At 38.6% G+C, this 16,869-nt stretch overlaps 1 protein-coding gene across 3 annotated transcripts in view; it reads left to right on the top strand.

The window, feature by feature from the left end:
- Positions 1–16,869, top strand: part of MTM1 (myotubularin 1) — a 118,486-nt gene that overhangs the window by 12,583 nt on the left and 89,034 nt on the right. For 2 of the 3 annotated variants that reach the window (XM_011954660.1, XM_011954662.1), the window contains exon 2: positions 16,694–16,766. In XM_011954660.1, the coding sequence (XP_011810050.1) occupies positions 16,704–16,766 (63 nt within the window). In that variant the 5' untranslated portion in view covers positions 16,694–16,703. Of the gene's footprint in view, positions 1–15,034; positions 15,137–16,693; positions 16,767–16,869 lie in introns of all 3 variants that reach the window. The other variant, XM_011954659.1, reaches the window with a different exon arrangement.

The following is a 16,869-nucleotide window of genomic DNA, read 5'->3' as shown; positions in this document are numbered from 1 at the left end:
CCAGGGGACTGCCTTTCCTGCTGCTCATTGGAATCACTTGGGGAGTTTTAAATACTTGCTTCCCTGGGCATTGCCCACAGATATTCGAACTTAATTGATCTGGGCTGAGACTCTGACATTTGTATTTTTAAAAAGTGGTCCCAGCGTGCAGCAGCACCAGGAGCGCTTCTCCAACTTCATTGCCTTATGAATCACCTGGACTTCGAGTTGAAACACAGAGTCTGACTCAGTGGTTCCAGGATGGGCCCGGAGAGCTTTTTCTTCTCATTTCCATCAAGCTCCCAGGTGATGCCAACAGTGTTGCTCTGTGGCTCCCACTCAGAGCACCGAGCCGCATCATAATCACCTGAGGGGTTTTTGCAAAACTACAGATTCCTGGCGTCATGCCTGGAGTTTCTGATTCACTAGTTCTGGGGTGGGGCCCAAGATCTTTACTTGAGAAGGCGCGTGCTTTCAGTGTTTCACCATAAAGTATTATGTTTACTTTAGGTTTTGTATGGGTGCACTTCTAGTGTACATTTTTTTCGGTCATAAGTGGATGTTGAATTTTATCAAACCCCTTTTCTTCCTTTATGGAGATAGGTTTTTGGTTTGTTTTTTTGTAGAGAGAGCTTCTTACTTTGTTACCCATGCTGGTCTCAAACTCCTGGCCTCAAGCAGTTCTCCCGCCTCAGCCTCCCAAAGTGCTTAGGATTACAGGGGTGAGGGAGAACATGTGTTTTCTGTCCTTGAACTTGTTAATGTGGTGGGCTATTTTAAGGGATTTTCTGATGTAACTTTGTAGCGTTAACTAAGTTTGTATTGCTGGGATAAACTCAACGGGGTCATGTTCTTTCTTACTGCTGGGTTTGATTGCTAATATTTTCTTTAGGATTTTTAAATCTTATATACATAAGATTTGGTATTAGTTTTCCTGTGCTGTCTTGGTCTAGTTTAGTATCATAATTATGCTAGCCTTGTAAAGTGAGTTGAGGTATTCCCTTTTTCTGTTCTCTGGAAGTTTGTATAAGATTGGAGTTACTGGTTCCTTGAATGTTGCTAGAACTTGCACATGGAGTTGCCCGGGCCTGGAAGATTTTAAACTACCAGCTAATGTCTGCCAAATCTATAGCTGTGTCTGTCTGTTCATTCCTGCATCCTACTGTTGTTTGTTTGTGCCCTCCTTTTTTATTAGTCTAACCAGAGGTTTGTCAGTTGTAGTTATGGCACCAACTTGATAATATAATTATGTTCATTTGTTTCCATTTTAGGGCTTTTCCCCTGCTTTTTTGATTAATTTTTAATGAGTAAAAACTTTGTATGATTTTAAAGTCCAGTTTATATCAAGGTACATTCAGAAGGCTTTCACCCCATCTCTGACCGGCTGTTCTGTTTCCTTTCCCCCCGTAGATGATCGGTTTTATTAGTTTGTTCTTCTAAGTATCTTTTGCAAATTTGAACAAGCACATACATGTATTTTCCCCTTTTCTTGCACAAAAACATATTTCATTATTCAGCCTCTCGCCCTTTTCACTTAAAGTATATACCAGGAATCATTCTTCATTTTCCCCTCCTTTCTTTAGATTTATTCTGCTGTTTGGATGTTTCAAAACATAGTATTTTCATGATTATTTAATTGTAATATATTCTAATTTATATTTTTATTTCATTCATGCGTGAGCTGTTTAGAAGTACATTTTTACTTACAAATATATTTTCTAGGTATTTTCAAAACTGATTTACAACTTAACTACATTATGGTGAAAGAATGTGATGTGAACACTCGTAGTTCTTTGAAATTTGTCAAGGATGGGCTTATGTGGTATTTTTGTGGCTGGCTTCTTTCACTTAGCATACTGCTTTCTATATTCATTTTTGTGTTGTTGCATGTATCAGCAGTTCCTGACTTTCTGTTGCTGAGTAGTATTCCATAGTATGGTTATAATGTAATTTATTCATTCAGTAGTTGATCATTTGAGTTAATTCAGTTTTTGGCCATTTTGAAAAAAAGCTGCCATGAACATTCACATACAGGTCTTTATGTGGACTCATGTTTTTATTTGCTTTGTGTAAATACTTAGGTGTGGCATTGCTGGGCCATATGTTTAGTGTATGTTTAACTTTACAAGGAACACTCAAACTGTTTTCCAAAGTGGCCATGCCGTTGTGCCACTTTACATTCCTACTGGCTTTAATTGTCTGCCTTTAAAATGTTAGCCATTTGGGTGTATAATGGTATCTCATTGTATTTTTAACTTACAAATTCCTAGTGACTAGTAATGGTGAGCATGTCTTCATGTGCTTGTTTGGCCATTAAGTTTATCTTCTTTGGTGAAGTATTTGCTGAAATCTTTTGCCCATTTCTTATTAAATTGGATTGTCTGTCTGAAGTTGTGAGGGTTCTTTATATGTTCTGGATACAAGTACTTCATCAGATATGTGATTTGCAAGCATCTTCTCTCAAACTGTGGTTTGCCTTTCATTTTCTTAACTGTGCCTCTGTGCAAGAGCAAGGATTTTTAATTTTGATGAAGTCCTATTTATTTTTTCCCCTCTTATGGTTTGAGCTTTTGTGTTTTAAGAAATCTTAACCTACATTCACAAAAGTTTTCCACTGTGTTCCTTCCAGAACTTTTTTAGTCCTGCTCTTATGTTTAGATCTGTTTTGGCAGACAGATCTTTCCCACCCCTGCTGTTTATACCTGTGTAATCCCCTTCCCTTGAGTGTGAGCAGGGCCTGTGACTTGCTTCTAGAATATAGACTAGAATATGGAAAAAGTGTAGGAATTCTACCGATATAATTAAGGTCACAACCAGTAGATTTTGAGTTAATCAGAAGAGAAATTATCCTGGGTAGGCCTGAATTAATCAGCCCAAAACCCTTAAAAGAAGGTCTGGGTCCTCCCTGAGGTGAGATTCTCCTTGCTGACTTGTTGATGTGAGCAGCCACATTGAGGAAGGCCACATAGAAAGGAACTGTAGGTGGTCTCTAGGACCTAAAAGCTGCTTGGCAAAAAGCCAGGGCCCTCAACCATGCAGCCTCAAGGAAATGAGTTCTGCCAACACTCTGAATGAACTTGGAAGCAGATTTTCCCCAGTTGAGCCTCCAGGTGAGAATGCAGACTGGCCAATACCTTGATTGCAACTTTGTGAGACCCTGAGCAGAGGACCCAGCTAAGCTGTGCCTGGACACCTGACCCACAGAAACTGTGAGATGATAAATGTGTGCTGTTTATGGCTGCTAAGTTTGTTATTCAGCAACATAGAACTAGTATGTCTATGTTCCATTTCATGTTAATTTTGTATATTTTGTTAAGTAAGAGTCAAGATTCATTTATTTTTCCATATGGACATCAAACTGTTCCAGCATCATTTGTGGGAAAAGGCCCACATATTTTGGTAATTTTGTTGAAAATCAATTGACCATTGCTAGGACCTCAAAAAGAAGGGCCTAATTGTAGTCTCTGTTCTGTTCCATTGATCTGTATGTCTATCCTTATACCATACTGCAGTATCTTGATTACTGAGGCATTGTAATAAGTCTGGGGATCAGGTAGTGGAAGTACTGCAACTTTTTTTTTTTTCTTTTTGAGATTGTTTTGAGTATTCTTGGTTGCTTGCCTTTTTGTACAAATTTTGGAATCATCTTGTCAAAGCCTGTTGGGATTTTGATAAAGATTTCATTGACTTTGTAGATCAATATTGACATCATGACAATGATGAGTCCTTGATCCTTGAGCATGTGAGAGATATATATGATATATTTATATGACATATGCTATCATATATTTATTTATATATATATATATATATATATTTTGTTGTTGTTGTTGTTGTTGAGATGGAGTTTTGCTTTTGGTGCCCAGGCTGGAGTGCAGTGGTGCGATCTCAGCTCACTGCAACCTCCACCTCCCAGGTTCAAGCGATTCTCCCGCCTCAGCCTCCCGAGTATCTGGGATTACAGACGCCTGCCACCATGCCCAGCTAATTTTGTATTTTTAGTAGAGACGGGATTTCTCCATGTTGGTCGGGCTGGTCTTGAACTCCCCACCTCTGGTGATCTGCCCGCCTCGGCCTCCCAAAGTGCTGGGATTACAGGCGTGAGCCACTGCGCCCAGCCCAAGCATGCAATATTTCTCCATGTATTTAGGTCTTTAATTTATCTCAGCAGTGTTTTGTAGTTTTCAGTGTATGATTCTTGTACGTATTTTGTTCAGTGTTTCCCTAAATATTTCATTTTTTTGGTATTACAAGTGACATTTTAAAAATAAAAAAGTTTTTTGAGACAGGGTCTTATTCTGTCACCTAAGCTGGAGTGCAGTGGCATGATGGTGGCTCACTGTAGCCTCAACCTCCTGGGCTAAAGTGATCCTCCCTCCTCAGCCTCTGGAGTAGCTGAAAACTACAGGTGCATGCCCCCATGCCCAGCTCATTTTTTTTTTTTTTATGTTTTGTAGAGATAGGGTCTTGCTGTATTGCCTAGGCTAGTCTCAAATTCCTGGGCTCAAGTGGTTCTCCTGCCTCAGCCTCCCAGAGTACTGAGATTACAGGCATAAACCACAGCACTGGGCCAGTATTTTTATATTTCAGTGTTCATATGTTCATTGCTAACAGTACAAATATAATTAATTTTTATACTGGCTTTGTGTTTTATGCAGCCTTACTAAATTTACTTATTCTAATAGTTTTTTTGTAGTATTCTTAGGATTTTTTTCTTTGCATACATGATTATGTTGTCTGTAAATACAGTTTTACTTCTTCTTTCCAATATATGTTTTGAACTTGCTAGAAGCTCTAAAAGATGTTAAATATAAGTGATAAGAGTGACCATCCTTGCCTTGTTCCCACTCTTATTGGTGAAAGAAGAAATACTTTCTCACTTGTGATGTCAGCTGAAGGTTTTTCATAGGTGCCCTTGACAATTCCTGATTTCCTGAGGGTTTTTTTTTTTAAATCATGGATAGATGTTGAATTACGTTAATAGAAGCCACGTCTCAGATACAGTCTTCGGGAAGATAGCACACCTCATGAATAGTCTTACTGACTATACATATCACCACATTTATACCCATTCTTAACCACCAATACCCAGCTTTTCCTCCTAGTGTCGATAACAGAATTTCCATCTGGAGCTTGGGAATTCTTTTTATTCTTCTGTGGAGCAGCATATACTGCTCCTTCAAAAGACATGGAAATTCTCTGTGAGATTTACATGTATCATTATTTTAGAACTGGAATTTCTTCATCTTCTCTTTCCTTGCCATTCTTTTAACACTGGTTTTGGTTCTTCTTCATCTCCTTGCCTTTTTCATTTCTTTCTTTAGGTTATTTCTTCCCCATCTGTGAAACCTTCTCTGCCAATAGTGCCAAGTTATAAAAATATGTACATTCAGTCCTTTCACCTTCTTCTGTAACAAGGATAGGTGGTTGTTTGTGTTTGTGGCTGGAATAAGAAGTAACTGCTCCAAGTAGGAAGATAACTATTGTCCATACTCTCTAGATCATGGCAAGTCTTTCTCCTTCTGATTCTCCTGGGATCCTAATTAAGCCGTCTTTGGGGATTCCCTGTGCATACTCCTTTTCTACTATGGCAAACTGCCTGTTGGGCAAGCTACTACTCCTACTGCTTATCTCTGCTAACCTTCAAGGTCAACCTGCTCTTGCAAATTAGGACTAATTAAGATGTATCAAGCCCGACATTTTCAACAATCAAAAGACCCTAGGCAGCGTTCCAAAAGCCCCATGTAGAGGAAGGTCAGGAAGTTCCAAATCCAAGTTATTCAGTGCATTTTGGAACTCTTCTTTGGAATTGACTTCAGAGACTATGGTACCTTTAAAAAAAAATCCTCAAAGCCTCTAGGCCAAAATCATTTTGTATCACCTCTATTAATATACAGAATGGGCACCGGTGCTGTGTGGAGCGTTGGGTTTGGTTTAAAAATTGAGATATGGTTAAAGTTCATGAGATGGTACCTTATGTAGCCTTAAATTCCAAAAGCAGTTTCAAAAGAATAATTCAAAGAATACTTTGAACAGTGGCCACATTGCTGGAATTTGTGTACACCATCAAAAGGGACTACTTTGAAGAATAACTCAGCTATATATGATCTGACAGGCTTTTTAACAAATGCCTCATTACATCATAGTTGCACCTCATGGGGTATTTTGTGCACTAGTAATAAAACTTTCTCCTTTTAAAAGATAATTTTAATAAAGACTAAGTGGATACAAAGAAATGTTTCAGTAGACAAACAAGGATTGTACTGTTTCAGTGACTCACAGACTTGGATTTCAGGGGAAAAAGTATATTTGTTGATCATCTTTAAAGTGAAGTCTAGGGTTCTTCTTTGTGACCATCAGATTTTTATCACATGGGTGAAATTCCGAAAAGATTTTTTATCCAACTGTGCAAGCAGGAGGCATAATGTCCTCATTTTAATATGATCATCTATGACAGAATGAGAAAGACAAGTACCTATCTGTTAGTGGATAAGAGGGCTGGTCAGATTGCCTGGATTTCAATTCCACTTTTGACAGTTACTAGCAGACAAATTGTTTAACCTTCCTGTTCCTTGTATTTGTCAGTTGTCATATGATGATAGTAATACCTAGTTGCCTTTTAAGGTTTTGGTGGGGATTAAATGACTTAATCTGTGATTAGAACAATGTCTGACAGGTAGTAGATGATCAGTAAATGAAAGCAATGACCAGTTAGCATAAGCAGATACTCTGTTTTGCTTTAATTGTATCACCTCTGTTATTGTCTTTAGTACTATTTAAACTTTTAAATACATATTCATTATCTTTATTGTTATCTAAACATTTGTTCATGTTCTCCCCATCTCAGTTTTTAGCTCCTTGAAGACCTATCTCAGTTTTTTTTTTTTTGGTTGTGGGGAGGGGGAAATCTCCATTATAGTCCAGCGTAGTTGCCCACTATATAGTTACTGATTGTGAACTCTTTGGAAACAAGATTAAATAGTTCTATATGCTGAGTAAGGAGTATCTCAGAATGATTGGCTTGTTGTCATTTCATTATTTCTTCTAAAAAACCATATTACTGTTTGAGTACTGGTTAATTTAATAGGTGTTCACTGAATGCTTATAGATAGATTGACAAATGAAATTGTTCTGAATGTAACCATATGTCGACATCACCATTTTGTAGACTGTTAATTTCTGTAGCCAACCTCCTGCCTATTATGGGTTGAATTGTGTCCCCTAAAAAGATATACTGAAGCATTAGCCCCTATTTCCTCAGACTGTGGCCTTGTTTGGAAATAGTGTTGTTGCAGATGTAGTTAGTTAAGATGAGGTCATGCACCACTGGAGTAGGGTGGGCCCCTCATCTAACACGACTAGTGTCCCTAGAAGAGAGCACCATGTGAAAACACAGACACACAGGGAGAAAGCCATGTGCCAACAGGCAGAGATTGGAGTGGTGAAGCTGCAAGTCAAGGAATGCCAAGGATTGCAGCCAGCACCAGAAGCTAGGGAGAGGCAAGGAAGCATCCTCCACTAGAGGCTCCAGATGGCGCATGGCGTAGCCAACACCTTGATCTTGGACTTCAGGACTCCAGAACTGTGAGAGAATTTATTTCTGTTCTTTTCGGCCATCCAGTTTGTGGGACTTCTTTACAGTAGCCCAGGGACACCAATACACGGCCCATCTGCTTGAATTAGAGTGTTGACAAGCTTGGGATTTCATTTCAAATGGTGGATTTGCCTATGTTTTCATCCATTATCCACCTTCTCCAGATACTTTGATTTAAATATACATATTTATATATTTAAATATATAATTTATAATTTATATATTTAAATATATATTTGCCGTACCTGATCTGGCAGCAAATATATATATATATATGAAAATCTGGCACAAAAATACAGTTTTTACATGCATGCTGGGAATGGGAGACATTTCCAAGGATGCTTATAACAGCACTGTTGATAATAGTGAAACCTGGAAACAGCTCAAATGGTCACTGGGAGGAGAATGGAAAAACCAAGTGCAAAGCAGTGGACTGCTATGCAGCTGTGAAAATGAGTGGAACACAACTATGTGCATCAACATTTATGACTCTCTCAATAACACTATGTGAGAAAAGCAAGTGGCAGAAGAATGTATAATGATTCCATTTCCGTAAAACTTCAGAAACATGGAAAATCACATTATTCAGGAATGTATACATATGTGGAAAATTTTAAAGATATGCAAGGGAATTATAAACATAAAAATCAGCCCTAGGGAGGTAGGTTGGAGTACCTTTAATGGCTGATGACTCACTTCTCCAAAGTCATGAAAGTTTATGGGGGTGATGCTATATTTGTTTCTTCACTGAATACTGAGTACCCAAACTGTGCTTTGTGCTGGTGCAAGAATGGAAAACATGGCCCCCGACCTTAGGAAGTTCTAGAAATCTAAGAGACGGGACACAAAATGTCGAGGCATAAGTACAGGGTGAGAAATGAAATACAGTCGTCCCTTGGTATTTGTGGGAAACTGGTTCCAGGATCCCCGAGGATACCAAAATCCTTGGATGCCCAAGTCCTTGATATAAAATGGCATAGTATTTGCATATAACCTTGCATATCCTCCTGTGTACTTTCAGTCCTCTATGGATTACTTATAATAACTAATACAATGGAAATGCTATGTAAATACAAATAAAAATTAGTATTTGCATTATTTTTCTATTTGTATTTTTTCTATTTGTATTATTTGTATTTGTATTATTTTTTTTGTTGTACTGTTATTTTTGTGTTTCTTCCCAAATATTTTTGATCCGCAATTGGTTGAATCACTAGATGTGGAACTCCTGGATGTGGAGGACTGACTATATTAGGAATATGTATGGTGTACAGAGAAGTAGAGAGAGAGTGCGAGGGGATGTGTGTGTGGGGGGCGGGGGAGAGGTCAGGAAAAGCTTTCCATGTTTTGAAGCAGGTAAATGCCAACAAAGCAGATGCCAACAAAGCCCCTGCTTCTGCCTTCAAGTGAGAGTACCTAGAGGAACTGTTTCAAATGGCAGGTTATCTCCAGCCTTTTCTCCTCTCTTCAGTTTTTTAGATACTATGCACATCCGCTCTAGAGTTCCTTTTTTTCCCCCTCCTCCTCCACTGCTGATTCTTCATTAGAAGAATCTTCATTAGTAATGCCTAATGCCTGGGCTTTTCTTTGGGGTCCTTTAGCTCAGACCTGAGAAGGTTCTTGGAAAGTAAGGAGATGTTTTGATCTGGCACCTTTGTTACTATCATAGTTATAACTATTTTTTTTTTACATGTTTCTATTCTTCAACAATTACTGTTTTAACTTTTGCTAAAGAAGTTACTGTTTACTTATAAATTTAAAATGTACTTTTTGTGAATAGTTCTCACAGGGGAAAATAGTTCAATAAAATACAGTTTTTTTCATTGAGCAGATCAGCTGGGTTCATGAGTTTTGGAATTGGCAGATGCACGGGAACTTGATCTTGTTCCTATTTTAAAACTTTGTTTACTGGCAGATATTTGACTGTTGAAAAAGCCATTGGTGAGTTTAGTGATCTGTTTAAATGTGTGCAGTATTGCTAGGTAGCCTTTGTACATTAAAAACAAATAACCTGATAGTAGCTGACTTTTCTCACAGTTTACTTACCATATCACTTTCAATTTAAGAAGAATTTCTAAAGTTACCCTGTTTCATGGCCACAGCTCGTGCCGCTAAAGCCAATCAGCTGTCTTGAAGATGTGCCATTTGTCGTGAGGGGACCAAGAAATAGGGTGAAGAGATCAGCCCATATCCATCACTAGCCACTGGAAAAAATGATTCAAAATGCATTCTCCACTGGGTCTGAATTATATTATTTTTAGTCAAAGGTCTTTGCAGCATTTAAAGAAATAGGGGTACATATATCATGTTTAAAATAGATTGTAAATATCAAAATTATACGAAGAGTGAGATTTTAAATGAAATACTATATAGCATCTTATAATTTTCAAAGAGGAATCATCAAATAAATACCCTGTAGCCCTAAGACTTGAAGTGACCAAGACAAATCGAGAAGCTCTAATGCATCTGTTACATGTGTCTGTGTGGACAGTAGGCCACTTACTTGGGGGATCCTTTTTTGGAGTAAACATAGTTAGATTTCTAGCCTATTTTTAGATACCTGAGCCTGAATAGAAAGTATTGAGATGAGATCTGTATGTTAAGGATTTCACAGAAAGTTTCCCTGGGCTAGGAGTCAAGTGTTTTCTTTTTTTAATGGAAGGAGGGATATTTGAAGGTAAACTGCTGTAAGACTGATTGGCGTCTTGGCAAGATTAGATTGATCATCTTAGAAAACCTGTGTGCAGAATGGTTAGGCAATCAAGGATATGGTATATTTTGTGGACAACCAGCCTAGCATATTAGCACCAGTTTTTCTAGTGACTTAAGAGTTCATTGGGCTGGGTGTGGTGGCTCATGCCTGTAATCCTAGCACTTCGGGAGGAGGCCGATGTGGGCGGATCACTTGAGGTCAGGAGTTCGAGTCCAGCCTGGTCAACTTGGTGAAGTCCTTTCGCTACTAAAAATACAAAAATTAGCTGGGCATGGTGGCGCACACCTGTAATCCCAGCTTCTCGGGAGACTGAGGCAGGAGAATCACTCAAACCCAGGAGGCAGAGGTTACAGTGAGCTGAGGTGGTACCACTGCACTCCAGCCTGGGCGACAGAGTGAGACTCTGTCTCAAGAAAAAAAAAAAAAAAAAAAAAGCATAAAGCATCTCTGGTAGGAGGAAGGGAACTGGTATTTGAGCATCTTTGTTGTGCCATCTACTGTGCTATAATTTTACCTGTTCCTCATGACAGCACTGTGAGGGCTGGTATCATGCCCATTTTATAGACTGGGAACTGCAGTAATTAAGTGACAGAATTGGGATCTGAAACACAAATTGGTCTGAATACAGAATCCCGTCCTTTTTTTCAAATGTATCACACTGTTTTGTAGGTGCGCATAGTGGCATTTTGACAAGCTCTCGATGGTGGGGTTAATAGCTTGTTTTTTAGTTTAAGAGAATATGATTATTATGTACTTTGGCTAAAGACAGTTCACATGGGAATGATTTTAATAGTTTAATGCAGGGCGTGACAGCCTGTTTTTGTAAATAAAAATTTATTGGAATATAGCCCATCGTTTATTTCCATATTGCTGCTTCAGTGCTACAACACAGTACTGAGTAGTTGCAACAGAAAAGTCTGGGTATCTGGCCCTTTACACGAAAAGTTTGTCAATCCCTTGTTCGAAGGAAAATATATAAAAATGAACCAAACAGCCGGGCGCGGTGGCTCACGCCTGTAATCCCAGCACTTTGGGAGGCCGAGGCGGGCGGATCACAAGGTCAGGAGATCGAGACCATGGTGAAACCCCGTCTCTACTAAAAATACAAAAAAATTAGCCGGGCGCGGTAGTGGGCGCAGTAGTGGGCGCCTGTAGTCCCAGCTACTCGGGAGGCTGAGGCAGGAGAATGGCGTGAACCCGGGAGGCGGAGCTTGCAGTGAGCAGAGATGGCGCCACTGCACTCCAGCCTGGCGGTCACAGTGAGACTCCGTCTCAAAAAAAAAAAAAAAAAAGGACCAAACTTCTGCTTTTGCAGATCATAGTTTATTTTCATGTGAGTTGAGTACCTCTTCCCCCCAAGTAAGCAAATATATGTGTTAAATTGATGGTATACCTGGTCTCAAAATGGCTGGAATATAAACATTTATCTTTGTTCACAGTGATTAGGTTGAGGACCTCTCAAGGTATGTTTCATTTTTTTGCCTCCTAGGTGGCCTGCAATCCGAGCTACTTTAATGCAAAAAATCAGAATAAGTTGATAGTAAATCCTGTGTTTACTAGCACTCCAGGTACAGAACTCTGTGAATGGTTCTCATTGGGGGTGACACTCCCCCTAGAGGCCAAATTGGAAATGGGGGGATGTTTTGGTTATGGTGTAATTCATTAAAAAATACATTATTTTATTATAAATCACTGTCCTTTTATTTCTCCTTTATATTGGAGTTAGTACAGTATATTGATTTTTTAATCATGTTTAGATTGATGATATCCATGGTTTTCATTTCAGCCTAGCAAAGGGGACTTTACAGAAATTTGTTTTATAAAAAGGGAGTTTCGAGTCTGATAGTATTGAGCACCGCTACCAAAGAGATTTGGCATCTTTTTCAAAACAGACTTCTAAGTAAGGACAACTACTTTAGAAAGACCTGGAATTCTGAACGGAGAGGCTGCTTGTTCTCTGACAAACTTTAGAAGTCAAGTTTTAAGTCTCGGTATGTTTCCATAAGCAGCATCTTTCCAGAGAAAGAGCATGATTGAACTTAAAGTAAGTGCCAACACAGAGTCATAAAGCACATTAAGGCTCATCAAAAGACAAAGGCTGCATACCTTTGTCACTGTTTTGTTTGTATACAGAAAAGTTCAGAAAAACCGCTCAGGGCCATTGATCTCAAATCAGGTGAGGGTGGGAAATAGAGCTCCCTGTGGTGTTTACATTTTGCTTCCAAAGGCTCTATGAGGCAGAGGTCAAAATTATTTTCTAGTTCTGCTGCTTTTAGATTTTTAACATAAGGGTTAAAATGGCATGCATTTTTAAATGTTTTTATGTGTGCTTCAGGTTTGTGTATTGTTGTTTTTCATATTCAACAGAAAAGGGAAAACAGTTCCTTAGTCTGGAAAAAGGATGCAGTGAAAGAGGTTTTGTATCCGCTTCCACAGATTCAAGTGACCAATCCCAGCCCCCTGTACTGGGACGACTGTACCTTAATTTGAAATGAAACGTCTGCTTCATGGAAAAGTCTATAAGGGAAGATAGCATTACTCAAATTATTTTCAGTGCAAGTTGTTTCAAAGGGGTATAAGTTAACCCTGCAGTTAACTGTATAAGGATATATACATTTAAATCTACTGCCCAGAACCACCCTGCCTGGACCATCCTGATTAGTCAAGGCCTTGTCATGCCATTTCAAACATAAGTTTGTGTGAACCTCTGGCTTAAGCGAAATATCACGCTACTAACAACTGTTAACGTTCCTTGGCCAATCCTTAATTGCCCAGTTCATTCACTCATTTAACAAATACCTGTGAAGTATCTTTTGGGTGCCAGGCACTGTTACAGGTGCTGTAAATAAATAAAACAGATAAAATTCATGGAACTTAGAGGCCCCAAAGGTTGGTTGGCTGGGTGAGTTGAGTTCTCTTAACTATGTTTCTTAGTCTCAAGCTCTTCTACTGAGATTGGGACCAGTCACGTGCAACCTGGTTTCCTTCCAGAGACCACTTACAAGCACTTTTCTGTAGGTGGAAGGGACTCTGCAGTGCAAGGAGACCTAGGCTAGAGTTGGCCCTGCTAGTAAGTCACTCCAGGACCTTGTCACACACCCTCTAGGCCCCCCTCATCTCCTCTGCAACAGGAGAGGGTTGGGCTTAAATAATCTCAAAGGTTATTTTGGGAGATCAAAAATGATAGAAGTCTACCTCTGGTTAGAGTGCCGTAGTTAACATATATATACGGAATCAACTTTTAATTTTTGCTTTAAAGCCAAGGTGGCCAAAAATCAACATTTTTTTGGTTTGTTTTTTTAAATAAAAAGGATAAAAACTTGATTCTTAGGGCTTTGGGATGAAATACTCTGTAACCAAAAGGGTAGCTGATTTTTGTAGACTTCACTATAGCTTCTAATTATCATCCAACTGCCTTTACACTAACATAGTCATTTTATACACGAATATATGGATGAACTTTCTTTGCTTGGTAAGTTAGAGACAGCCCAGGGCTTGTGCACACCTGTCCAGTACATTTGCCAAAGTGCTACACTGCTTCCCATTTTCCTATTAGAGCCATTATTGTCATGTACTTTTTTTTTTAAGCAAAAAGCACTTTATAACTGAGTGGCTGCTAGCCGTGCACTATCCCTGTAATAGTTAACTTTTCTCCTAGTATTTCCAAGGTCAGGACTGATTTATAGAATTGGCTAAGACATTGGCATTCAATAGTTATCCTTTTGTGCTCATAAAAATTAAAAATTTTAAAAATGCTAGTAATTTGTTAACAGATATACTGTGTGGTTCCAAGCCCTTCATGAATGTATTAATTCATTTGTTTCACCCAATAATGTTGATGTAAAATGGGGGTAATAGCAACCAAAGCCCAGAGAAGTTAAATAACACACTCAAGGTCAAATGATGAGTTGCAGCGTTGGAATTTGAGTGCAGTCAGCTGCAACATTTGTGCACACCAGCATGATGCTGTTCCAGCTTCAGTAAACTTCAGGGATCAATCAAAACTATTCAACAAAGAGAGGCTCACTGATGAGATTTTAAAGTAAGCCTCATTGTGGAACTGGTACATGTTATCTGGACCCTTGGATTTCTCGGATGTGTACTTGATCCAACTATCAACAGTAGTAGCAGTGTCTGGTGTTACTCTAAAAATTAGAGCTTTAGACATAAAGACTGCAGATTGTTCGGTTTCATTTATGTGAAATGCCCAAAGTGGGCAAATCTGTAGAGATAGCAGATTCGTGGTTGCTGGAGGATTGGGAGTGGTGGGTGACTGCTAATGGGTATGAGGTTTCTCTTTGGGATAATAATAAAAATGTTCTAAAACTGATTGTGGTGATGGGTGGCACAACTCTGGATATACTAAAAACCTTTAAATTGTACATTTGAAAAGGGTGAACTGTATGGTATGTGAGTTGTAGTGAAACAGTTAAATGAAGGGAAAATGAGGGCTTTCTTCCTTTATATCCATTTTAAATTGAAATTTGTTCATGAAAATCAGAAACAGCAGGAAGACTCATCGTTCTTTTATGGCCCATGAATAAACAGGGTGGTGACGTTGATTGAGTTGACTGTACAACCAGGATTTTAGATTTTTTCTACTGACTTGATAGTAAGAATGTAACTTTTTGTTTTAAAATGTTGACTTATATTAGTGAAGCATTTTAAAGTATCTATACTAAAAGATAATTTTATATCAGTTACTGAAGAAAGTCTGCCCCTAATATATCGTCTTGTTTAGTGAGTAGAAAAATTTCATAGCAGATACATCTGACTTGCTCCATAGTTCATCTCATCCATTCTGCTATCTCTGAGAATAATGGGTTATTTTGCTTGGACATGAACTTAAGGTTAGAAGGGTTTTTCAAAGCGTATTGTACTATTTTGTCTGAATTTAATTCATTTTCGTGTTATTCATTAATCTTTTTTAAAAGTTACTTCTAATTTTGCATTGTGCTACCTGTAGGTAGTTTCAGCTCTTTTGAGCATCTCTTTCTATAAAGATGCATTTTGCTGTAATTGTTGATTTTCAAGCCTCAGTGGTACTTGCCTAGTTCCAGTGTTCTGGGATTTGGTGAACTAGTATACATGTTTGCCCCACCATGACATTTCACAGTATTGTATATTTACCATGTAATCATTCATTCTCCAGATAGTTGTGAGTTCCATTGTGCGCCAGGATACAGCCATGAACCAGACAGACACAAGCCTTGGCTTTGTAGTGTTGAACTCTCATGGGGGAATCCTGACAGTCCCAGCCTTGTAAGATGGCCCGTATCTGGTCATCTCTCCACCTCTTTATCCTGCTGGCTGTCTTTGTCTGTGACTTCGTCACCTCTCGACTATTTCTTAAGGACAGTGGCCAGTACTGTGAAGCTGTTAAATCCCACTAGGTTTTGTGCCGAGTTGTGTTAACCCATTTATGCCTAGTGTTCCACTATTGGAATGCTAAGCTTGTGGGAGTTATTTACATCCTACTCCTCAAGGTCATCACCAAGGTCTGATTTTTCACAAAAATAATTTGCAACCTCCGGCATAAATGGGTTAATGTTCTCCATTGCTGGATATTGTTAGTGTGTCTGGTTGCTCTTAATACAGCTTGGCAAAAAGATCTTTATAAATATCCACAGTCACCTTGTTGAATTGGATGTGATTTACCTCCCACTGACTTCATGTGTGTCTATCTGTGTCCTAAACTTTGATAAAGTAACCAAAGCATTACTTAATTTTCTGTTGTTGCTGTAATCTTCATAAGTCTAAATAAATCCTTGCATTAAAACGGTATTTGTGTGTGTTCTGAATATAATGCTTTCATTTATGCCCGAATTGTGATGAATATGCATTATTTAAATGAAGTATATACTTTCCCTAGAAAATACTGATTAAATCACATCTTACTAATTTGATTTCAATCAAATCCATGCCACTCTAAAGTGCCATCATTTGGAGAAAACAAAATTCTTAAAAGAGAAAACAGTGCGAGTTAAATTGTCCATTCTTTTTTCATTCTGCTTGGCTGCCTCTAAATTATCTTTAAAAATTAAGGAGTATGGAAATCTGAGGCCTGTTGCACAATTAATAAACATTAAGTTTTTTTAGATGGCAATTAGAGCACTAGGAATAAAAATTCCTGGAATGTGTGTGGCATCTTCTGCTGAGCTCCCTTGTGCAGTGAGCTTCTCTTGTCTGTTCTCCCCAGTCCCCTGCACCTTTATTAGAGCTCTCACATACTGCCTGTGCTGTGGTTCATTGTTTGTATGTCTCATTACCACTGGGGCCTAGTGTGGAAGTGGAACCTGTAAAGTAGTACCGTTTGCTCTCAGTTGCCATATTTAAATCTCAGATGTCACATATGTTTGAAATTGCATACAAATTCAGTTGATATTGAATGTTGTCTTTCTTGGTAGAGTTTCCAGGATGGCTTCTGCATCAACTTCTAAATATAATTCACACTCCTTGGAGAATGAGTCTATTAAGAGGGTAAGTTGAATTTTCAGATTTTTCTATCTCTTTCCCTGCATGCATTTTCATATTTGAATATTAGGTCATTTCGGGCTGGCCTATTGAATGAAGCCTTTTTTTT

The sequence above is a fragment of the Colobus angolensis genome, unplaced genomic scaffold (assembly GCF_000951035.1).
Source record: "Colobus angolensis palliatus isolate OR3802 unplaced genomic scaffold, Cang.pa_1.0 Scaffold389, whole genome shotgun sequence".
NCBI lineage: Eukaryota > Metazoa > Chordata > Mammalia > Primates > Cercopithecidae > Colobus > Colobus angolensis.
The sequence above is the reverse complement of the archived record's forward strand: the minus strand, read 5'-3'. Positions and strand labels throughout refer to the sequence as shown.